At 38.4% G+C, this 24,039-nt stretch overlaps 1 protein-coding gene across 2 annotated transcripts in view; it reads left to right on the top strand.

Annotated features, from left to right (window-relative positions):
- The window catches only part of WWTR1 (WW domain containing transcription regulator 1), a 116,286-nt gene that overhangs the window by 88,759 nt on the left and 3,488 nt on the right, over nt 1–24,039 (top strand). For both annotated transcript variants that reach the window (XM_039855051.1, XM_039855052.1), the window contains exons 4-6: nt 5,931–6,133; nt 18,517–18,650; nt 20,074–20,186. In XM_039855051.1, the coding sequence (XP_039710985.1) occupies nt 5,931–6,133; nt 18,517–18,650; nt 20,074–20,186 (450 nt within the window). The remainder of the gene's footprint in view (nt 1–5,930; nt 6,134–18,516; nt 18,651–20,073; nt 20,187–24,039) is intronic.

Genomic DNA, 24,039 nt, shown 5'->3' with positions numbered 1-24,039 from the left:
TCATATCTTATCAAGGATCATGCTGTCACCATGACTTATTACTTTTGATGTTGACCTGATCATCTGGCTGATATACAAGATTTCTCCCCTGTAAAATTACTGTCCCCCACCCATTCAATACTGTACTCTTTGAGAGGAGGTCACCATGCACAATACACACTTAAGGAGTGGTAGGTGATTCCCACTCCTTGAGGACAATGTATCTAAATTAAGTTATTTGGAATTCTATACAGGAGATTTATCTCTTCTCCCACCATTTATTCAATTATTTGTTATTATATGAGTGGACTCATGATGAATATTATATTTTTATTAAACTAATGAACTGTAGTCAACAACATGTGAAACTCTCTCCATTACTGATAGAAGTGCAGTTGGGGAATGGGTGTTATGAGTGGAAAAAGTCATTTGGTGCTTGGGGAGGCCTCACTCACTCACTCGCTTGAACGGAATTGTGCCTCTAACATGTTGACAAAACCACATATTTTTAAAAATTTAATTCAGACTGCCAGGTGTATAGATATTTCAGCTGAGAAGTTTGTTGTCAAAAAGAGAAAGGAGGCTGAGAATAAGTATACAACTAGTTATAAGTGTTCCTCTTTGCCCTCCCCAGACGCAAATGTGAATTAGGGAGAAGGACTTGAAGATAATAACTTTTGTCTCTCTAGGTGTAGTTTCTAGCCATTGGCACACTGGTCGTCCTTTCCATAACCTACTCAGAGCCAGCCCCATGTAGGCCAGTGTTGGGTTTTGTAGTCGAGCTTAACTTTTTGGTTTTGTTTTCTTGAGTCTGTGCGTGCTTGCGCATGCGCATGTGTGCGATAAGCACACAGGAAAGCAAGCTGCTGAACCTGTCCAATGCGAAAAAGATATTTGTCAAACATTCCAGGAGGCGTGCTGGGCAACCGCTGATTCACTGGCTTCCCTCATAGTCTGCAGCTCCTGGCTTGGGGAAGCTGCCAAAGCATTTTGTCTATGAGCTGTTTCTCTCTGTTCCCTGGTGCTACAAAAGGCAAAAAGTTCAGGAGTGAAGTCTTTACCTTTTCCATGTTTGCTTCTTATGTAGCAAATGAAATGCGGGATTAGAACCGAGTCCAGGGACCTTCCTGGTCTTGAGCCTACTCTTGAGGTTTTTAGATGAAGTGACCAAGTGTATTTGCTGGAACAGGTCAGAGGGTACATTGTCCCAGGCAGCATGATCAAGAGGTCATGTCCAATATAGTCACCCCCCATCCTGCCGCACCTCACTCTCATGTTAACTGTTTACTTCACCAGGGATACAGTCGTTGAATCAAAAGGGTGTTCATATCTCAGATGCTGTGGAGTTTCTTTTTGGGGGTGTGTTTTCTTTTCTGTTGAATAAAAGCAATGAAATGTTTCTGGTCACATATCTGCAGAATTTGGTTATATTGATTTCCAAGCGTAGAACAGAAAGCCAACTATTGGAGGAAAAAAGAAAAAGGAAAAGGAGATGAAAACAATGAAGAAGATAAATGTAGATTTGAATTTAAACTGACTTTCTTGGAAGAAAGAAAAAAAGATGTCTCTCTTTAAATTTGATGCATTCCTGCTTCAGAGGAGAAATCTTCTGTTTGGGTTATTCTTTTCTGTGGGGACTGGAAAAAACCTTGAACTGACGAGGTCTTTAGCCTTTTTGAGGCATTTAATGGCAGTCTGCCCATTAGGGTTTGGCCTCAGATACTGCATTTGGTATACTCTACTTTTTTTTTTTTTTTAAACTAAGCTATTGTTCTCTCTATAAAATGTTCTGGAATATCATCCCAAGCAGTATTTTGTTCATTGCAAATTTGGATGTTTTGCTTTCCCATGCCCTCCTGTGGACCTCCTTTCTATTTATCTCTGTCTTGGGCTTCCTCTGCCCGCATTGACTGAGTGGCTAACAAAAGCAGTGGTTTTAAAGAACTTCAACCATCAGTAAGGTTCATGAGCTCCAGTCTCAGAGAAGGTTCAGTAATAGTTCAAAATGAAATGACTGCGTGGAACAGAGTGGCAGGTTGAATCATGAGCACTTAGATCGAGTCAGGACACTTGGTTTCTAGACCCCTGACTATTTTATGACCTTGACCAAATTCACTCTGAGGAGTGGTTTGTTTCTTCATCTACACGAAGAGGAGGTGCACCAGGTGGGCTCTCAGCTTTGATGATCTTGATTATATTCTAAGCCTTATGTGTTATTTTTCAAGTGATTTTGAGGCTACCTCCTTTTACTCCACCAAGGAGATATTGAGTTTGATGCTTACATGACCATGTTTTGTTTTATGTTTTTTAGTTTATATTTTGTTTTATGTTTTACATTAGTAATAAATGTACATAGGAGAACTTCAAACAGTACAGAAGAGGAAAAGGAAGATATCCTCCCATCCCTGACTCCCAGTTTCCTCTCCAAAGGCACCACTGTTACTTGTTTGTTGTGTATCCTTCTAGAGAGATTTGTCCTATATGTATACTATGCCAGCCCCTCTCGTTCTAACTAGGTAGTAGTATGCTCATACATACAGTTCTGTCCCTTGAATTTTCCCCCACTGAACAATATTTCTTAGAGGTTGTTCCATATTAGTACTTACAGAGCTCCCTCATTCTGTGCAATAGTTAACATAGAATCCTTCGGAGTGAATGGATCACAATCTCCCATAGGTGGACATTGTTTTTAGTCTTTTGCTATTATAGACTCTACCGCAGTGAATATTCTTGGACAAACTTCTTTGTTTTTGTGTGTGCCTTACCTTGAAAACAAAGCCATTGTCTAAGTTCCACTCTTTTTCAGCCTCTGCAGTTAATGGCTGGAGGTGTTTAGTCTGAATTGTCAAATCTAAATTAAGCGGAAGAAAGCAACATCACCATTCCTCCCTGTGGATGTCTCTGTAAGGGCTGGTGTTTTGAAGACTAACAAGGGCGTGGTTTTGGAAGAGCTCTTCTCCAAGTCTTAAATCCCCCAGATGAGGATGCAGACATCAATAAAATCTGCTGAGCAGTATCTGGTTGCTATGTGGAGTTGAGTAACAAGAGTCCCCTGTGAGTAAACCCGGTTCAGGATTTTATACACTGACAGAGCAGTCTTCTCAAATCACTGAAGATAGTCCGGCTCCAAGTTATCTGTCATATCAATAAATTACCAGACCCAAGTCAGTTTTTAAAAATTGTCAAAATATCTGTGTTATAAAAATTAATGTAGAGTTAATAACCTCTAATCTGCCAACAACTACAACAGAAACTAAGCTTCCAAACCTTTTTTTTTTCCTTGACCTAGGGAATTTCTCGTATTGGAAATATTCAATTTACACATTTCTCTTATAGAAACCATTGGACATCTTTTGTCTATAGTAGTTATATAAGAAAAATATGGGCATAATTTTTCAGAAGGCTCAGAAATGACTGTCCTTGGAAGTAATCAGTCCCAGTCTTCCATCCAAAGCTACCTCCCCTTGGCCCGAAAGAGGTCTAATGGATTAAACACCTCTGGATATCTGGACTTTGTCTTACTTGAATCTGTATTTAAGAGTACTTTTTAGCAGGCTCAAGCCTGGTTAGTACTTGGATGGGAGACCATCTAGGAAGACCAAGTACTGTAGGCATAAAAAATAAAAAAATAAGAGATTGTAAGCTGACAAGGTCCTTGCAATCTGTGAGGTCAACCAAGGGTTGCCTCACCTAAAAAAAAAAAAAAAAAAGAGCTCTTTTTTTCTCCCGCTGTGATACAATGTGTGTACTACTATTCAGTCCTTTAGATAGAGATTGTGATTATCTTTTAACAAGCTATAGAATGAAATACTCATTTCAGTTATTTTGGCATCAGTCATGACTTCTTTTTTTATGTTCTCAAGCTAAGACCACAAGAAATGCCCAGGTGGTTTCATTCATTCCATCATATCATTTACTGAGCCTCCCTCTGTGCCAGGATTAGTGGCAGGTGGTGAGAATTCTTTGTGGTGGGTTTAATTCAGGAATGGAAACTTAACTGTTTAGGCAGAATACTCCAAATATTCTTACCTTCCCCTTCAGTAGCTTGTTGTTGAACAGAGTTGTCAATCTATTCAAACCCTCCTTGAACCCTTCCTGTTTGTAATTTGGACAACCTTTGGGCCCAGGGCCTGGTTTTGATGACCTGCTGTCTCAGTGGTACTTCCTTGTTATCAAAAACAAACTATATTTAGAGAGTTGCTCTCAGTTGTTCCTTTTCTTCAGTCTAAAGTGAGGCAGAGGTCAGCCAAGGACAGTTGAAAGCCCAGGTGGATGGGGGTTTCAAGAGGCCTCAACTTTGCCCCTGGTTCCACCTGCCACTAAGCAGAGCATGTTTCTTCACCTCTCTGGGTTTCAGTCTCTCTTCCATAAAATGAAGGGATGGACCAGATAATCTCCAAGGTCCTTTACAAAGCCTAGCATTCTAGTGTTCCACAGCCACATTTCTTCATGCATTTCTTCCAGCAGCCTGTTAGTTCATGTGAGGGCAGGAGCTATTTATCCAACTACAAACCCTGGTACATAGTGAGAATGCAATAAAGATCTGAGTGAATGTATAAATAATTAAAAAAATTTTTTATTTTGTTTTTACCTTCCTCTACCCTGAGCTGGAGGAAGTTTCTGCCATGGGATTAATTGTTCCTTAAAGAAACCATTTCTTTTATAGAAAATCTTCATTGCTGGTACTGTCTTTCGTGCATGCGTGCGTGCGTGCGTGCGTGTGTGTGTGTGTGTGTGTGTGTGTGTATGTATGTGGTCTACACATACAATTATTACATAGTTGATTAGGCTACTTTAAAATTTATTTAAGGAAATTTAATTATAAAACATGTTTCCACATAATATTCATAGCAAACTAAAGATCAGAAATATTTGGATTTTAAGTAAAATATGCCAATAATTTTATCTTTTAAAAATAGTAGTGTCCAATATAGTGAAGTTTAAGAGTTTTTTTCTCAGAAATGAAGTGAATATATAAAATTATAAGTTGTTGCCTTAGGCCTTGACTTAGGAACAAATAGACTGAAAAGTGTGATTTTCATTATTACAGGATATTGCATAGGCAGAAGTTAAGCAAATTTGACTGATAAACTGTTTTGAGTAAAACTAGCACTTTTTAAAATGCATTTTTTTTGTGAGGATACAATTATAGAATTTTTTAGATTTTTTTAATTCTTTTCTAAAATGAAGTATTACATGCTAAAATTTAAAATGTTGGTAAATGCAGATAAATGGAAAATCTTTAAAAAGCATTAAACACTTTTAATGCCTTTATCTAATCACAGATGGTTAACATTTTTATGCAATTTCTTCCTCACTAATTTTCTCTTTGCAAAAACTGGATCATTTATTCTCCGTCCGTTATTTGTTCCTGAGCTTATTAGCTCATGCTTCTTTGGGGGATTCTTTTTTAACAAATCATTAGCGGATCCTGCTTGTGTGTAAGTACCCGATCTAGGTGCTGTGTTTTACATGTTGCTTGTCAATTTACTCATTTATCCTAGATGTTATTGTACACCCACCACATATCAATGATCACATGCTTCCTTAGCTTTCCCATAAACATACAGGTTGTCTGAACAAGAGCACACACACCCAAGTGTCCTGGTGAAATTATCTCATATGTTGTTGGAAACTTTGTAGAATCCATTTTTGGCCACCGTATTCTATGAAATGCTTCAAATGTAACTGTAGACACAGGGAAGATGTGAAATAAGATTCTTACCAGCACAAAAGCTGAGACTGATGAGTCAGCAGTGAGGCCACTGTCTGAGTCTCCCTGAATTGAATTAAGGTAATAATTACTTGAACAGTAATGATTAACAGGGAAGTACTTTGGAAGAAATCTCAGGAATCTATACTCCACAGCACAACACATTCTGATGGTCTCTTTTTGATAAGGTGTTGTAGGCCCTTGTCATTAATTGCCTTGATGTTCTTCCCTCCTGTAGTAATGAATCACCAACACCAGCAGCAAATGGCACCCAGCACCCTGAGCCAACAGAACCACCCTCCTCAGAACCCACCGGCAGGGCTGATGAGTCTGCCTAATGCGCTGACTACTCAACAGCAGCAGCAGCAGAAACTTCGGCTTCAGCGGATCCAGATGGAGAGAGAGAGGATTCGAATGCGCCAAGAGGAGCTCATGAGGCAGGTATGGCCTCTCGTGATGCCCAGTGGGGGTTCATGGCTGTGGTGCCAAAGCTAGTAGGTAGGTAGCCACTAGCCATCAGGGTAACTCTTTCTCTAGAAACATCAGAGGTCTAAAACTCCGCTCCAGACGTCTCCCAATGTTTGGCTGCACTGTCTTCAGAGCCGCCCTTATGAATACAAGGACTAGCTATATTAGCATGGCTGCCTTTGGCTTCCATTGCCAGTCTATTGAAGGAGAGAAAGAGTATGTTCCAATTTTCTATTGCTGTGTAACGGATTATCGCAAAATTTAGTGGCTTAAAACAGTAACCATTTTATTATACCACGCAGTTTTGTGGGTCAGGAATTTAGGCAGGGCTCAGCTGGATTGTTCTTCTGCTCTGCATGGCGTTGGCTTAGGTCACTTAGTGGTGTTCAGCTGGTGGGTAGGCTGGACTAGAGGGTCCAAAGTGACTTTACTCAAGTGTGTGGCACCATGGTGAAGGTTCCTGGAAGAGTGGACTTAGCTAGAACTAAACCTGGAGCACCTGCATATGGCACCTCTAGCATGGCACTCTCAGAGTAGTAGAACATATTACATAGCAGCGTGGGTCTCCCTAGAGGATGTTTCAAGAGACAGGGAATGGAAGCTGCCAGTGTCTCAGGGAAATGTCACAGAGTAACTTCTGCCATATTCTCTTGGTCAAAACATCAGAGAGCTTGTGCAGTCCCCCCGCCCCACCACCCCCATCACCAATTAGAGCAGCTAGCAGAGAAGATGTTCTATGGAAAAAATGACAGGGAACCATCTTTGATCGCTATGGAGCATAAAAAGAGGGAAAATTGAGGGAGGATGAGAAATGCAGATAGTTTGCATATAGATTCTGATAGAATGGTTTGTGAAACTGCCTGGGCATTGATCAGGCACTTTTGTGCCATACTGCATTCATTCATTTATTCGTTCAAACAGTCAGTCAACAGAATGTTGTGTATCCTTTGTGAGAAAGGCTCAGTGCTATACCTCAAAAATGGAATAAAGAGAATCCTTGAAGCAACCCACAGTTTTCTCCCTGCTTCAGTGACTTGTTCCATGCAAGAGGGAATTCTTTCTTCCAAGTTGCTAAACTAATGGTAGCACACGTTTTCAAGTCTCATAAATTTTGCTGGCTACATTTTGGGGAGGAAAACTTCAATTTATTGTTCTAGTTCTTCAGACTTTGCTTTATGATTCAAATGAAGCAAGATGCTTGGGTAGCTTCCTTTCACTAGTTTTTAAGGAAATAAGTAGTTTTAACTGTTCCAGAGAGCTTTCTTACAGGGGCTTAGGGGATATTTGGGTGAACACTATTTTTTTCTTTAAATTACATCTGATACTTGAAAAAATATATGCATTGGCTTCTATAAAGGAATAAAGTATTTTTCATCAAATAAATTCTAAGATACAGGCTTAAAAAACATGGTGAATTAAAATAATTCTTTAGACATAGCCTTTGAAAATGAGGGAAGTGAACATAAATTGTGCTTTGTTCAGTTGAACTATCTTCTAAATCTGGGGAATACAACTTTACAATAGAACTACAGTTGTGCCTTTTATTCTGAGGATTTATGTCTGAACTTTCATGGTTATTTCAGGGTAACAGTTATTTATACTGTTTTTAGATAAGCAGTATCATGTTTCTCAGTAGGAAATAATTAAATTATTATTTTCTGTCTTTGAATAATAATTTCATCTGGAATAACTTTCTATTTGATAATATAGAATAAATTAAACAGTATTATAGTAGCATTTTAAGTTTTCTCTTAGTTTTATATTTAAATGAACTTTAAAGAGTTTTTTTCTTTACACAGAGCCATGACCGTTCTGTAGAGAATGGCTTGTTTCTCAGTTTCCACCTCTTTCTGTGTTTCTCTTTCTCTTGCCCCACCTCTTTCTTTCCCACAGAAAGTATTTCTGAAAAGGGGTGGGTAAAACTGCCCCAAATTGTTTCCTCTATTCTAATCATAGGTGCCTTTGAACTAGAATATAGTATTGATGGTTTATATTACAGAAATGCCAACCAAGTTCCTTAAGTGCTGATCCCTAGAGGCTGTGGAATTTGGTGCATTTTGCTGCCTCATGGTGTGTAATTCCACTGTGTAGGACAGTGGGGGAGAAAAGCTGTCCAAATTCATTCACAGAGGCTCACATAGTTCAGCTTTGACATGCATGTGTGTGTGTGGGTGTGTGTGTGTGCACGCACGCATGTGTGTAGTTAGGAGGAGGATAAGGAGATGGAATGGTTGGATTGATGTTTTGTTATTTTTATTATGGGATATAGGATAAAAGGTCTAAGGGGACTTTTTAAGTGTGAAAGATTTTGTTCATCGTACAGAAACAGCCTGTTCCTCAGTGTCAAAGATTTATTTAAGGCCATACAGTAAATGGTGTTGGAGTGTTCTATGATAATTTTCGGGGCATTTGCCAAGATGCCTAATTGTTCAGGTGTGGATTATCTCTATCATATTGGTGGTTTTTCTACCTCTTTTGTGTGTGTGTGTGTGTGTGTGTGTGTGTGATTTTTTGCCTCACTATTTGCACTTAAGTCAGGGCAGAGGCAGGGAAATGATTGGCAGTAAAAGTGTTATTTGGCTGACCTGTTAGCAACCTTCTAGCATCTGGTAGAAATGCTGGGATGGAGGAAATTGGTGGCCCTAATGAGGTCTGAAGGTTACCTGTGCACTTTAGGGTACTCATTCTGTCCACCCCCATGTCCTTGGTAGTCAACAGCTGCCTAAATGCCCTTAGCTCCCTGGGCAGTGATCCCCTCTTGCTTGCAGGAGGGCCTTAGTTGTATAGCCTGGCTTCACAGGGTCTTTGCCCTACAGGCAGGCCTCAACCTACCTGCAACTCTGTCAAGGGAAAATTTCTGGAATAAAGATCCTTCCCTATCTCTAGCTCTGTAGTAGGAAGGGAGGTTGATAAATTCAATAAATAGATGAATTTATTCCTAATTCTTGGGAAATCATCACTACTCTATATTTTTATCATTATTAAATATATGATAAATGTGAAAGCTACATAAATATTGTTTCATTTTTCCTCCTCCTCCTTCCTTTTAACTTCTTCCTTCTTCCATCCCACTAATCCTCTAGGTGTATAGTCTGATGATGTTGCACCATGGAGAAAACTGCTCCTTAGTCCTTGTTGCACAGTCTGAAGTATACCTCATAATGCCACAGGCTCAAATGTTAACTCATTGTCACTGAAATCATGTCAGGTTATTAGCAAAATGGATTTGAGGATTACCAATCTAAAGTCAACCTCCGTTATTTCATGATGAAAAAAATCTTAGTTTCTTTCTTTATCTCTTCATTCATTTGTACAGCTAACATATATATGAAGTGGAAAACAATAAAAACATAAATGGGACATGGCTGCCCTTAGATAACTTATATTTTAGCAGACGAGACAAAATGATTAAATCTAATCCAAATTGTTGACTAGGCAAGTGAATTCAAAGCATTCCCTACTTCAAGGAGTCCAGGTGGCTGTCATCTTTGACTTTCATTACTGGAGCAGAGACCAGACACACCAGAGCACAGAGTTCTATGAAATTGAGCATAAGATGCTTTCTTATTTATTTATTTTTTTCAGTGGCTCTTCAGTCCAAGTTTTTGAACAGCTACAGAATTAGGATCCAAGGGCCAGTGAGGTTTGGTATTTCCACAGATTAGGAATCTTCTGAAGCAGGAAAGTTTCATTAAAAATAGTCTTTACAGTTTAGCATTGGCTGCTGTAGCAACAGAGTTGAATTACTTGTATCTAATAATTGATGAATTATCTTGGAATGTGGCAGGTGCTCTACGGGGAAGGGTGCCATGAGTGCAAGGGGGATCCCAGCCAGGTCTGCAGTACCTTGCCTTATTAGGAAAGTAGAATTTACCCGACTTTCAGCAGGCATCTGTCACAGACATTGTGGAAAGAGTGAACTTTTGTGAGAGACCTTCTCTATTGTCAGTGATAATGAGAGTTTTATTTTTGCTAAATTTCCCAAAAGGCTGCCATGTAGCTTCAGGTTCATCAGAGAAATGGCAACCCTAGAAAAGAAAGCAATCACGGTTGAAGTTGTACTTCCTGGTATCTTCGTATTTTAAAAAAAGAAATTATAGAATTTGGTTTGTGGTGTTTTTTTTTAAGTAGAAAAATAACAGTTTTTAACTTTTTAAAATATAATTTAGTTTTTTTTTTTCTGACTGAGGTAAAAGAAAGCATTTTGCTAAGTGAAGGTAGCTAGACCCCAAAAAGCTGTATGAGTCCATTTATATGACATTCTAGAAAAGGTGAAACTATAAGGACAGAGAAGAGATGAGTGGTTGCCAGGGTTGGAGGTGAGGGAGGAGAGTCTGACTACCAAGGGGACAGTGGTAGGGAATTTTGGGAGGTAATGGCAGAGTTCTGTAGCTTGTTTTTGGTGGCTGTTTCACAACTGTATATATTTGTCAAAACTCAGAACTGTATGTAAATAAAAATAATAAAGACAAAACACGTTCATTCTAGAAACTATTTAAAGTACTCAAAAAGCACGGAGGAACATAATAATCACTTATACTCTTAGCTAGGTAGAGCATCTATGAAGATGGTGATTTCTTCCCAGTGTTTGTATGTATTTGTGTGTGTACTTTGTTTTTTAAAGCAAAATTAGTAGCATATCATACTACTGATATTATCTCTTCTTAATATATTGGGGAGTCATTTATTTGTTCTATATTATGGAAGTTGTCCTGTGACTTTGGTTGTATCTATCCTAAGCTGCCAGGAATCCTTTCTACAATAGGGCTAGACATAAATTTTGAAATACCAAGAGCTGCACATGCCTACAGTGACTATAGAATATTCTGCTGTTACAGCTTAAAATTCAACAGAGCATTTGCTCAGTATTATAAAGGGCGTATTTGTGACTTTACCCAATGAAATGGAAAATTTCATAACTGCTAAGAAATTAAGAAACAGGCTTCTCAGTCCCTGTTTACCCATCTGAAAGAACGATTCCTTGATATGAAAACAAGTTTTATCTGAGAGTATTTATTTTCATGTGTGTTATTTGTTTGAAGCTGGGGGCCCTCTGCCTCCAAGATTTTAACCTTGGAGACTTCCTCTGAGCGCCCCCTCCCTGGCCTGGAGGTCTCTTAAATGAAGAAGCCTTCACTCCCCCATGTTCCTTTTCAGGGCCTGCGTTGTTGAGAACCCATTGTTCCCAAGGAAATTCAGCACTGTTTTTAACCCCAGCCTCTCCTTAATAGAGGCTCAGTGGACAGGAGAATGCAGCTTGTCAAAGAAAAATGCTGACTAAGCCTGGCCTCTGGTTGCCAGGCAACAGGGACGAGGACAGAGGGTTTGGCTAGGAGGGTGTGGAATTTTTTTGGCAGGTCTCACAGATTTCTGTTGGACTCGAAAGCCACTGCCGGGTCCTGCTGGCCAGCTGGCCGGCCTCTCATAGCCATTCCTGACCAAGGGCCCTGGATAGGACACACTCGGCTGTGAACAGCTCTGGGCTGGAGGAAGGTTCTGAGATCTGTTTTTTGTCATGTGAAGAATAGCTACTTAGATTAAAAGTGTCATGTCAAGCAGATTATGAAGCATAAATGGTGGCTATTTTGTAAATTTTTTTCTCCAGAACAGGGCCTATAGTTCAACTTTTAGAAAAGTATTTCATAGAATTAGGTTTCAGGGTTGACTGCGACATGTCGCCCAACTAATATAAGTCCCTCTGGAGCTGCTTGGCTATTTAAGTTCATTCATTCGTTGTTCAACAGATGCTCTAGATACTAAATGAGAGCAGTGAACAGACAGACTTTGTCCTTTCCCTCATACAACATTCATTCTAGCTTCTATTAAGTATTCTATTTGCCTACAAGTCCCAGAAATAATCTATGTTCTAAGATGTCCTGATGTTCTCATGCTGTTGAGGAATAATATCAGTTCAAATCTTTTATAAGGACCCTTTTGAAAATATTCTAAATTGAACACATTTTATTTAAATGGAGGTTCACCAAGTTTGCAGAAAGGAAAAGGAGCTTCTTATTTCTGATCTTGATAAGATCAGTAAGGTATGAAGAAATATTCTATTTAAAAATCCATTCGGCTATTTTTTTTTTTTAAGTGAAGAGAGTGCTATGACTATAATATAATATCTAAATTGTAAATGTTTTCCTTAATGTGATTCTAAGGGATAACAGACATTATAGAATAACAGATTGTTGTATACATCCTGAACTAAAAGATCGACAAATATGCCATGGATAATAATTACAGACTCAACAGAAGTCTTCCCCAAAATGTTAGCGTTCTGACTATTCTTTCATAAGGACAGTCTGGCAACTGAGCATGTGTGATGAAGCATTTCAAAAAGGCAGACTCCAGGAAATGTGACAGTGAATTTCTAGAATCCTTTGGCACAGAGTTAAAAAGAGATTTACATTGGGATTTTTTTTTTTTCCTATAAAGAAGGTAAATAATTTAGCATTCTGCCTCCGAAGTCTCTCAGGGTTTTGGCAGTGAGAGCAGCTTCTCTGCACCAGAATAACTATTTTAATGTTAAGATTTCAAAATATTGTCTTTATTTTACTTATTTTTTAATTTTTTTCCTACTCACCCCACCCTTTATAATTAAAACAATTCAGTCTTCCATTTTTGTAGAATCCCAGGCAACACACACTTATGTCAAGCAGGGCACCCTCAGAAGAGGTTATTGTCATTCGTTTCTCTTTGAAGTACATTCCAGTGAGGGCAGGAGCTGGCTGGCAGAGGCGCTCCCTCAGCCAAGGACTGACAGGGTTACAGGATGCTTTCAACTGCTGTTTACTTTCTCACCTCTTCTGTTGATTTATTCCACAGGCAAGCTGCAGGCCAATTGGGAGCTGGAAGGAAAGGGGCTTTGAGGTTTGCTTCCAGGGACACCTTCAACTTATAAATCAGCGTTTTCACATCCCTCACCCCTCTAGCTATTTTACATGCCACCCTCTCCCCCAGCTGCTGGGAGAGGGTGTTTTTTAGCTCACATGTAATTACTCATTTCAAGGAGCTAGATGGATGACCACAAGCTCTACCACAAACTACGAAAGAGATTCTCGAGCCCTTGTTTTGTAGCACTCTGCACCTTCAGCTTGGATCTAGAGAAAAAATAAAGTTGTGGAGGAGGGGAGGGATAGAGTTACCAAGGGCCGCTTCCACATCCTTCTGAACTTATAACTTTGCTTGATGTGTGTGAATTCCAAGGACACTAGCTCCACCCATATACATGGAAAAGGATCGTAGAATACATGCACTTCAATCTCTTTCCCAATTCAGGACAGTTTACTGTGTTCAGGAGAGTTAAACCAATTGTTCCATTAAGTCTTCTAAACTATCTGAAGGAGGATTTGGTATTTCCATTTCAGAGCTGGGAAAACAGGCCCAGAGAAATGAAATAACTTGGCAAAGTACCATAGCCAGTAGGTGAAAGGGCCAAAAATTTGTGTTCTGCCAACCTCAGTCCTTGGCTTTTCTTTCTCTGCCACACTGTCTGTGTGGTGGCTACGAGAACAGACTCTGGAGCCAGATCTTGGGAAAGTTGCTTAACTTTTCAATGCCTCAGTTTCCTCATCTGTAAAATGGAAACAATTGGGCTGTTGTGAGGATGAAATGAAATAGCATGTTAAAATGCTTAGAGCCATGCTTTACACGTATTAAGTGATGTGCAAGTATTAGCTAATATCCCTGCCTCCTAAAACATTTACCATCATCAGTAGTTCATTTTATTGACTGCCTCACTGTGCCAGGTTCTTCAAAGATAGGCTTTTAAATCTTTATAACAGCCCAGTGAAATGAGTCACATGAACAAACTATCAAGAACGGTGAAGAATTTAGTCAAAGGTGTTAGTGCTAGAGAGAGGCTGAGCTGGGGTTTGAACTCCAATCTTTCTGATTCCAAGGACACTTTGTTTTTCTTGTGCCAAGCACTGGACATGTCTATTAGCGTTTAATCTTTAACAACTGCTTGAGAGTTCCAGTGGCCCATACCCCAGAGAACTGAGAAGAGACAGTTCCACCCCTGAACAGATTATTAACTAGAAAGCCTTTCATCATATTGGACTCAAATCTGGGGCAGAAGGGAATTTTCTTCTTCTGTGTGATAGTCTGTTAATAGCTTGAGAGCCAAGGCGTGCCCCTCAAGTCTCTCTTCTGGTTAAATAGTCCCCTGCTTCTTCACAGGACATTTCACTCAGATTTCTCCCATTCCTGATTTTCCTCCTCTGGTCACTCTTTGTAAAGACCTCTGCAGAGACTTGGATGCAGCCTTGCGCCTGGTGGTTGGACTGGAGGTAGGCAGATCAGTCGAACTGTCTAGAGAAGCAATGCTCACCTGCTACTTGAGATGGAAAGATTTGAAGCATGAAGATATCAGGGAGATGAAACCCACAAGGCTTGGCCCTTGTCCATCATTATTTGTTATAGTCTGTCTCTCCCTCTAGAATCTTCCCTGAGGCAGGGCACTGTCTGTCTGTGTTGTTCATTGTCGTATCCCTGCTGCTGAGAACAGTATCTGGCACTTGGTAGTCTCCACAGTATTTTTAAAAAAATAAATGAAGGAATAAATGAGGGAAGGAATTGCTGTAGGATTTGAGGGAGTTGATTGACTATGATTTTGAACTGGGATAGGTGGTGATGGCATTAAGAGAAAGCTTGAAGTTAGTAGGAAGACTGCTTTGGGGCCAGAAGAGGAGTGCTCTAGGAAGTGTAGGGTTTCAGACCCCACCTGGATGTGTTTATTTAGGAGTTCGGGGCTGAGAGGGGAAGAAGGTAGTGGCTTGCTGTGGTTATGACGGTCAGGGAAGGCATCCTGGCAAAGGTGGGATAATGGAACCTCTGAGGTGGGTGAGATCTGACTAGATGAAGAGGGAGCCAAAGAGAGACTCCTAGATGAGGAGTTTAAGAAACTGAAGACTTGTTTGGAAGCACAGGATGGATGGGAATGGAGATGACACTGGGAAGAGATCTGTGAATAGATCCGTTGACCTAGAGTAGAAGTAGGAGATGAGAGACAGACCAGGCGGATTGGATGTGCCTCCAGCTTACCATTTGTTGTCCTGCTTTGACTAAAGGGAGCTGGAGATGGAGCACAGGATTAGGGCAGTTGCACTGTCAACTCTCTTAGTCATGTTCTAGACCAGCTTTGGCCAGCTGTCTCCGTCTTCCTGTCAATTCACTTAGTCCAGTGCCCCAATCTTTTATCTTTGCTTTAGCTGTTTTAGTTCCAGCAGGCTTGACTGCTGCTGCTTGGTCAAACTAAAGTCAAGTTTTTGCCTTTCATTTCTGTTCAGTGCAAAAGCCATGGGTGTCATGTGGCAGAATGTTTTCATTCAAAAAAGGCTAGACTTTAAAAAAATTTTAAATATAGAACTATTGTATTATAAAATATAATTAAGTGAAATGAAATTCCTCACCATTCTCCTTTTATGTTAAAAACTAATTTTATGTTATATGAAAAGGTTTACAAATCTCTCCTTATTAAAAAAAAAGAAAAAAAGAAAAAACACATTGTTTTCTTAGCCTTGCTGACTCATCATGATAAATTTCACACTTTGATTTAATCCTTGCAAGGTGAAAGTTGGCCAGGAAGAAGTGTCAAACCACTCAAAGTAGATCAGTTCCATGAAATAGTGTGACATAAGATCGTTAATTTTTGTTTTTGCTTTTGTTTTCTGGGGTTGGAACATAGAACAGTGGGAAGGGAGTGAGTGAAGGGAGCATGTCAGACAAAGGAGGGGATGTGCACAGGGCTGGCATGGAGGGCTTTGAGGGCCACCATGTAGGTGGGTTTACATCCGGGGGGCCGATGTGATCTTCCCATTCACTGCTATATTGCATGACTTGTGCCAAGAATAATCTTGGAGAAAGTGTTGCCCGCTGCAATAGCGTTCTAACTGAGACTAGCCTAAAGTTGTTTTTCAGGTGCATTGAACACCCTTTCTGTATTCTCTTTCATTTGTTATAGTCATTTGAAGGTAGAAAATGATACTGTAAGCCCACTACTGGCAGAACATAACACTGTGCTTTGATGACAGGGTCATGTCTTCAAAGTAGAGAAACAACATAGATGCTAAAGAATGGAACTTTAGTTGTCTCTAATTTATGAAATAGAGGAAACAGACGTGAGATGGCACAGTGAAACGTTTTCCTCAATATAGTATAGGTTCCTTCACTTTGATTGTTATACATAGTCTTGTTGAATTTTTTTATATATTTAGCCACAAGCAACCATTCTTTTAAAAATCTGTATTATATTTATTTGAAATATGCCAGGGGTAATTTAAATGAAGAGGAAAGTTTAGAACTATATATTTTATATTTAGTTTCTGATATTTCTTCTTATATGTTAAACATTTTATTTTCATATTGCATTATTACAGATGACAAATAATTCATATATATATTTTATATATATATAATATGTATTTTTTATTCCATGAAATTCCAGAAATGATTCTTATGTTTAAAATTAGACCGCCTGGAAATTTCAAATTCAACCAATATTCTTAAGATATATGGTGATAAGATTTTGTCAAATATGAAGAAATGCAGCCATCTCTTCAACATGTATGTTTAAAAGGGCATCAGTTTAGGGGTAAACCCCACATTTATTTATAATGTTATTATAACTATAATAGTATTTTATAATGTAACATTATTTATAATGTTATTATAACTATAATAGTATATTATAGTTAAAGTTGATTTTTTTGAATAATGAAGGCTATTACCCAAAGGATCTTTGCATTTATAGTTTGTAAAGAACTAGAAATTATATCATTAACTTGGTATCATTATATAATTCAAACTGTGGTTCTAGTGTATGAGTGTGCTTGAGGGCTTGTTGGGCTCTAGGCTCCTCACACCAAGTTCAGTCCTGTTCTTCTATAGAGGCCTTCAGCTAAGCTCTGGTTGGAGAATAAGGTTTCTGATGCATACCGTCTGTCATGTAAAAACAACTATTAGAAATAATTCAGTTTTACTAGATTTATTTAGAAGATACTTCTAAGATTTGGATTATGGACTAAAATTAACTTTTAAAAAAAACTCCAGTTTTTTGTTTGCTTTTCATGGATTAACTGAATAAAATTTGTGTTAGTTAAGGATTCTGATTATTTGCAGTGTGGATGATCATAAGTGAACCATGAGCCCTTTCTAGCCAGGGTAAGTTAACAATGCAGTTTCTTATCTATCAGGTCTCTCACAGTTTATAAGATTCATGCTATCGTAATTCCTGGTGACAGTACAATGAACCCTAGTAACCGAAAGTTTTTATAGCTGATGACTTCACTAGACTTGTCTAGACAGCAGTTACTCTATCGAATCATAGCATGTTAGGGCTGGAACAGATCTAACAAAGATACTGTAGCTTAGGTGGCCTAAATATTCTATTTGCTATTGTAGCCATGGTTTGGGGGTTTAAGGGATGGTGAGACCAATGACTTCAGCCAGGAAAGTGGGAAACTGATAGGCATAAATAGGATGAAAATGTAAACATACCTAAGTATTCTTCTCTGGAAACAGCAGCAAATTTGAAAGAAATTTGATGTCTGGTCACATTTGTCAAAATGGGAGAAACTCTCTGGAGTTTTTACCTAGAGAAAGTAATTGCAGTCCAATCCATAACCTTTGGATTGACTCTCCTTGGCAAAATAATGCTAGCTTTAAAAAGTAATGCTAGCGTTCTGATTTTCGCTAATGAAATCCAGATGCTCTCAAACAGTTAATAATCAGTAGGGTTTGGATTGGATCTTCATGGTTCCCCAGTCTTCAGCCATTTTATTCAGCCATTTTATTCAAAATAATTGGTTAAATAGAAAAACAGATTGACTAACAAACTTTTTAACTGGTTGTTTTGCTCTTCTGGCTATTGACATAAAACTGCCAGATGCGATTTAATGGTGAGCCTGAACTCTATCTAATCCCTTAGCTTTACTGGCCAGTAAGTACAAAGGCCAGATATACCTGCTAGTCCAAAGGAATCCAGTTGCTTTCATTGATTTAGAATTAGTCTGAGCATCTGGGATAACAATAGCCTTGTCTCTGAGAGAGTGTCTTGGGTATTTAAACAATTGGATGGGTGAGACAGTTGCCATGTAAGTGCCCTGAGGGAAAATATTAGCTGAGCTTCTCATTAACTTTGTGAGTGTGAGAAAGTGACTTATGCCAGTAAGACTTTTTTCAGAGAAAGGACTTTAATGATTTCCTGAGGATTTTGACTTATTAGGAATTAACATTAAGTGCTTTCTTTGTATTTGGTGAAAAGTTTTCATGTGAAGTAAGTATACTTTGCTCTGATCCTTCTGACTGAGGGAATAACTCTTGCCTCTCTCTCTCTGACTGTCATATTTCTGCAGGAAGCTGCCCTCTGTAGACAGCTCCCCATGGAAGCTGAGACTCTGGCCACGGTTCAGGCTGCTGTCAACCCACCTGCCATGACCCCAGACATGAGATCCATCACTAATAATAGCTCAGACCCTTTCCTCAATGGGTAAGTTAACATTTTGGGGCCACTTATTTTTGCTTTCTTTATTTTGTGGTCTAGAGTATAATGGATCTTTGTTTATGTTGGAAAAAGTTGGGGAGCTTGGAAGTTAGAATGAGGACAGAGGGAGCAAGTAGAAGGAGGTGACAGAAAAAATAAAGGCAGAGGAAGTCATCTACCTTTCTTTTTAATCTGAAATTAAAAAATTGATGATATGACAAGAACTGAACTCCTAGTCAATAATTTGAAAATGGGAGTGATCTTTAGTAATTTCAATGGGACAGTGTTACATAGTAATTATTTGGAAGAATCTTGTGGTTTTATGTAGCCAGTGGCGGGTAAAAGCATGTCATGCGGCTAACAGAGAACATAACAATTAAGAGAGGATGTTTACAGTGAAATGTGAATAAGGTCTATAGTTAAGTTAATAGTATTATACAAGATCAGTTTCCTGGTTTTGATAATTGTGCTATGGTTATGTAAGAGGTCACTGGGGAAGCAAGGGAAGGGTGCACAGGAGCTCTGGACTCCTTTTGCATCTTCTGTGTGATTCTAAAATTATTTCACAATAAAATTAACTAAAACAAAGAGATGATATTTTGAAAAGGAAGCATATGAGCAGAAGGAAAAGATAATTTAATCAGGAATATCTTTGTGAGTAGAAGTAGTCTTTTAAACCAAAATAAGGGGCAATATTTTATTTCCTATGCTTTTTCTGCCCTCGCAGAGGTTTCTGGCAAACAAATAAATACAATTATAAAGGTTATTAAAAAGAAAGAGAGAGATGAAAGCAAACAATAGCTGAAACAATGAAAGAATGGAGGTTTTAAGTTGTTGGTTTAAAAGCATTTCAAATGTACAGAAAATGAGAAAGATAGTGTAAAATTTACCTATGTACCCAAAACCCAGATTTGCCATAGTTTTACAGCTCTTATTTTTTTAAAATAAGTATTGCAATTATATTTAAATTCATTTCCACCACCACTAAAATCTGTTTCTTGCTTTTCTTCCCTCCCTAATGGTAGCCACTATTTACAGATTGGTGTATGGTTATCACACATGTTTTTATGCTTCTTATTGCCTGTTAACGTTTGCATCCAAGGAATAGTCAACATTATTTTTTGTTTTTTAAAATTTACAAAAATGATTTCATACTCAATATGTAGAATAATGCTCAAATTGTTATTTTGAGATGAAAAGAAAGTCAGTGTCAATTTACTATTAACGGTTAATTTTATTTGCTTACAACTTATTAATTTCATTGACATTGGGATGTGTGTTTTAAAATTAAGAGTAGGTACAAAGTCTATCTCTATTACCTGGAAAATTGGGCAGAATGACAAAACTACACTAGTTTAGGGTTTTTGTGACTGTATATTAGTTTGAAATTTATCTATAAACTGAAGTTTCTCCATCTTTTGCTCTCTAGAGGGCCATATCATTCGAGGGAGCAGAGCACTGACAGTGGCCTGGGGTTAGGGTGCTACAGTGTCCCGACGACTCCAGAGGACTTCCTCAGCAACGTGGATGAGATGGACACAGGTAGGAGCAAAGCCTGCGAGGACTTGCAATGAGTTTGCATTTTTAAATCATCTTTTTAGTCATCTCAATTCTGAAATCCGACCAGAAACGCTTAATCTCAACAACATCAATATAAAATGACAACTGAAAAGGCACCCAATCTTCCAGGCACCATTAATAAACTCTTGCTCCTTCCCTGTAGTTTATACAAATATAGTTTTATATATGGATACAAGATTTTAAATTCTGCTTTTTTTCTCTTCTTTTGTTTGTTTTTGTTTTTGTTTTTTGTTTTGCTTGCCCTTGCTTCATATAGCCCTTGTCTCACAGTTACACTAGCATACCTCTGTCTGCTTTGCCATTCTTCCACAGTGCAATGTTTGTGCTGTTCTGGTTTTCCAGTCTAATGCATATAATGAAGTGGTACTGGTTTATAGTTCTACCAGCATAAAAATTTCTTCATGTTGTTCACTGCATTTAGGAGGCAATTGGCAGTGGGCATTTGGAAAGTCAAGCAATTCGGAGGATTCTAAATTGTCAGTTCCGAATCCCACGATGGCAACAATGTCCTTCCTGATCAATTAAAAAGAGTAGGGTGACTTTAACTTAGTCCCCTAGCTGCACTGCCTTCAGGTCAGGCATCAGTTGGCTTCCCAGTTACCTCTCTTTTCCTCCTCTTCTCAAGGAATAGGGCCTACAGCTGCAAAAACTGAATTTGGTCTTCTTAGCTAAATCTAGACTTAATTATCAAAGTCCTAAACTTCCGGACAAAATTCTAGATCCAAAAATAGACAGCTGAAGTATCTACTATTTGGAGTTTTTCATGCAAGTTTCTTCTCCACCTTCACTAACAACAGACAATTAATTGTTCTGTTATGAAAATAATTGCTTTCACCAGTGCTGTTGTTCATGGTGCCTGTGTTGTCACACGCTACTCCTGGATGACTGCTCTTCCTGCTCTGAATATAAATTATTGGTCAGACCAGAGTCAGACTCATTCAGGCAGGATGAGACGTAGAGCAGCTGCCCAGGGTGCCCTTACAGGCCATTATCTACATGGTTAGAGGATCGCACAGGAGTCACACAGGAATAGTTTCAACTGTTTATGTTACCCTTTAATTTATTACTTCAGTTTTCTCTCTCCCTTCCTGCCACCCACCCTCTCTTTCTTCATCTCTCTTTATTTTTTTGGCATCAGATTTATTTTGCCCTCTTTGGAGTGGCTCCTTCCTATGTTTAAAAATTGTTTGCTTTATCTTTTAAACACTGGGAAGCCAGTAAAGATAAAAAGTAACGTTAAATAAGAAAAGGCTTAAGGAGATCTAAATCTAAGCTTGACATTTAAAACAAAAAGATGAAGTCTGTTCTGTGGCTTTTAAAAATGGCCTCGAGTGGGTAAATAGGGAATGTTTTAAAGCCAGAATATGGAGTTAAGTGGTGTCCTGAAAAGAACATGGTCTTTGCAGACAGGCAACCTAAGTTGAATACTTGCTTCTCCACTTACTGGTAGTGACTTTGGGTAAGTGACGTAACCTCCTGGGGCCTCAGATTTCTCACCTATAATGTGAGAATAATGTGCTCACTTCATACACTTCTGAGGAGTCATAAGATCACAGAGCTTGGCCCAAAGTTCTCTTCTTCTTCTACAAAGGCTGAACCTGATAAATGTTAGAGTTCCAAGTTAGCCTGGTTATGTGAGTATCAGCCCACTGAGTTTAGGGTCACCTCTGTGAAGTCTTTGTAGGAAGTGGGCATAAACCCCCTCAAGGAAAAGCTAAGGTGGGCAGAGCTCAAGTATGGCTGGGAAAGGTCTCTTAGATCCACTGACCACATGCTGAATGGGTGCGAGCCAGCTGAGCTCTCCCCTTGCAAAATGCACATGGAAGCAACAGCTGGTCTTGGTGTGAGGACAGAGTAAAGGAACTGGCAAGAGCAAAATCTGGGAAGTCATCTATCCTTTCAGAATATTCTGAATTAATCACACTCTTTTAAGAATTGCCAGGTTTTTGTCTCTTTTACTTTTTAAGTGGATAAAACTGCAAAAACCAAAAAAGATTACTATGAGAATGCAAAGTTTCTCCAAAGAGAGATATTTTAAAAATTGTTAATCTAAATAAAGCATCTTAGCTAGTCTCCTTATGCTTTCCATGTCTGAAGAGAAAAGATAAGAGGAATTCTTTAACACAGATTTTGTTTAGCTAAAAAGTGTATACTTGAGTTATTAGAAAGTTAAAATGAGAAATCAATAAAGGTGAATGATTCTGACTGGAGACAAAGAAAAAAAAGACATCCAGCACTTTAGATCAGATAATTTTCAGGGCTGATAATTTTTTTAAACCTCACTTCCATCTGTTACACTCTAGTGGGTAGAAAAAAAGTTATTTTGAATTTTTTTTTATTTTGATGTCTTCAATTTCATAACACTATATTTAGGTCATGTGGTTGAACTTGATTTAAGTTTCAAATTTCCTTTTACAATGAAAATCCTATAAAATATTGCCAAGAATCACTGATATTTTATGAGTTATAGAAAAGTCATTAAGCTTTGCTATCACCAAAATGAAGTTTGTTTTTGTTTCTCTCATTAGGAAAAATGTAATTTTTCTCCTTGGAAAATATTTAATATATGTGGTTAAAATGAATTATCTGGAGTTTTGCTCAGAATAGTGAAATTTCTATGTGCTTTTAAGACACAAAAGCTAATTTAATGAGTTTTTTTAAATGACGCTATGTTGGAAGCTGTCCTTAGTTATCAGTGCTTCTCAACCTTTAAGGTATACTTTATCCCTTCAGAAGATTGTTTGGGGCTGTTTGAATTAACTAGTTATTCTAATAATATGTAATCAACAGTGATTGAGTTCCAAGATTTTTTCTTTTTTCTTTCAACACAATCAACAAACATTTAATGTATTTTTGTAGGTATATGAGTTTGTATGTATGAAAGGTACCCAGAGCTGTGGACGTGTTGCAGACATTATATGATGCTTTACTTCAGTTTATGAAGAAGGTATTATACTCTCAATTTCAGATAGGTAAAGTGATGGTCAGACAAGTTACATGTGTCTAAAGTCACACAGCTAAAAAGGTCAGTCTACTGGCACGAAGGTCAGTACATTTTTTCCCGTACTGTTCTTCAAAAAGAACTTAAATTCTTCATGTTATATCCCAGAGAGTTAACTTTCCTCTAAATAGTATTTTTTCAGCTCTGATCTATAGACTCTAGTTATGTTAGAATATAAAGTCTGCCGAAATAGGATTAGGTGATTAAATGGGTTTAAGAAATGGATTTCTAAACAAACAAAATAAAAGAAAGCAGATTTTTTTTTACTGCAAGACTTCTAAGAACCTTCATATGCTCACATTGCATTGTGACTCGTGCCTTGTGGAAAAGTAGATGTGGGGAGTATGTGTGTGTGGAGGGAGGGGGATGATCTGCAGAACCCACTTTATAAAATGCTTTGAAATTTATCCCTAGAGCCTCAGTGAAGACAGCCTTTTAATAATATGGTTAAAAGAAACTCCTCATGAAGAGGGAGGATGTGGGTAAATACAAGCTCACAATAAATCCCGAGATGATAGCCTTGTGATAAGGTATTTATTACAGGCAGGGCCTCTCTACTCTTTTGCAAAAACAGCTCTTCATGCTTTCACAAGAAGGCACAGATCATGAGCCAGATCTGCAATGCCTTCACATGCTCCTTTCCTATGTCCCTGGACTTACCATTCCAGACCATATCTACCTAGAACAGTTACCTAGAACATGTCTACCTAGAACCTGGCATCTCTGCGTCTCTTATGAGCGAGCATCACCAACTCAGTGTCAGTTGTGGAAGCTGAAATTTTGTCCAGAGATGAAATATTTTAGACCTCTAGC

This window comes from Pteropus medius, unplaced genomic scaffold, assembly GCF_902729225.1.
Source record: "Pteropus medius unplaced genomic scaffold, Ma_sr-lr_union100, whole genome shotgun sequence".
Lineage (NCBI taxonomy): Eukaryota > Metazoa > Chordata > Mammalia > Chiroptera > Pteropodidae > Pteropus > Pteropus medius.
The sequence above is the reverse complement of the archived record's forward strand: the minus strand, read 5'-3'. Positions and strand labels throughout refer to the sequence as shown.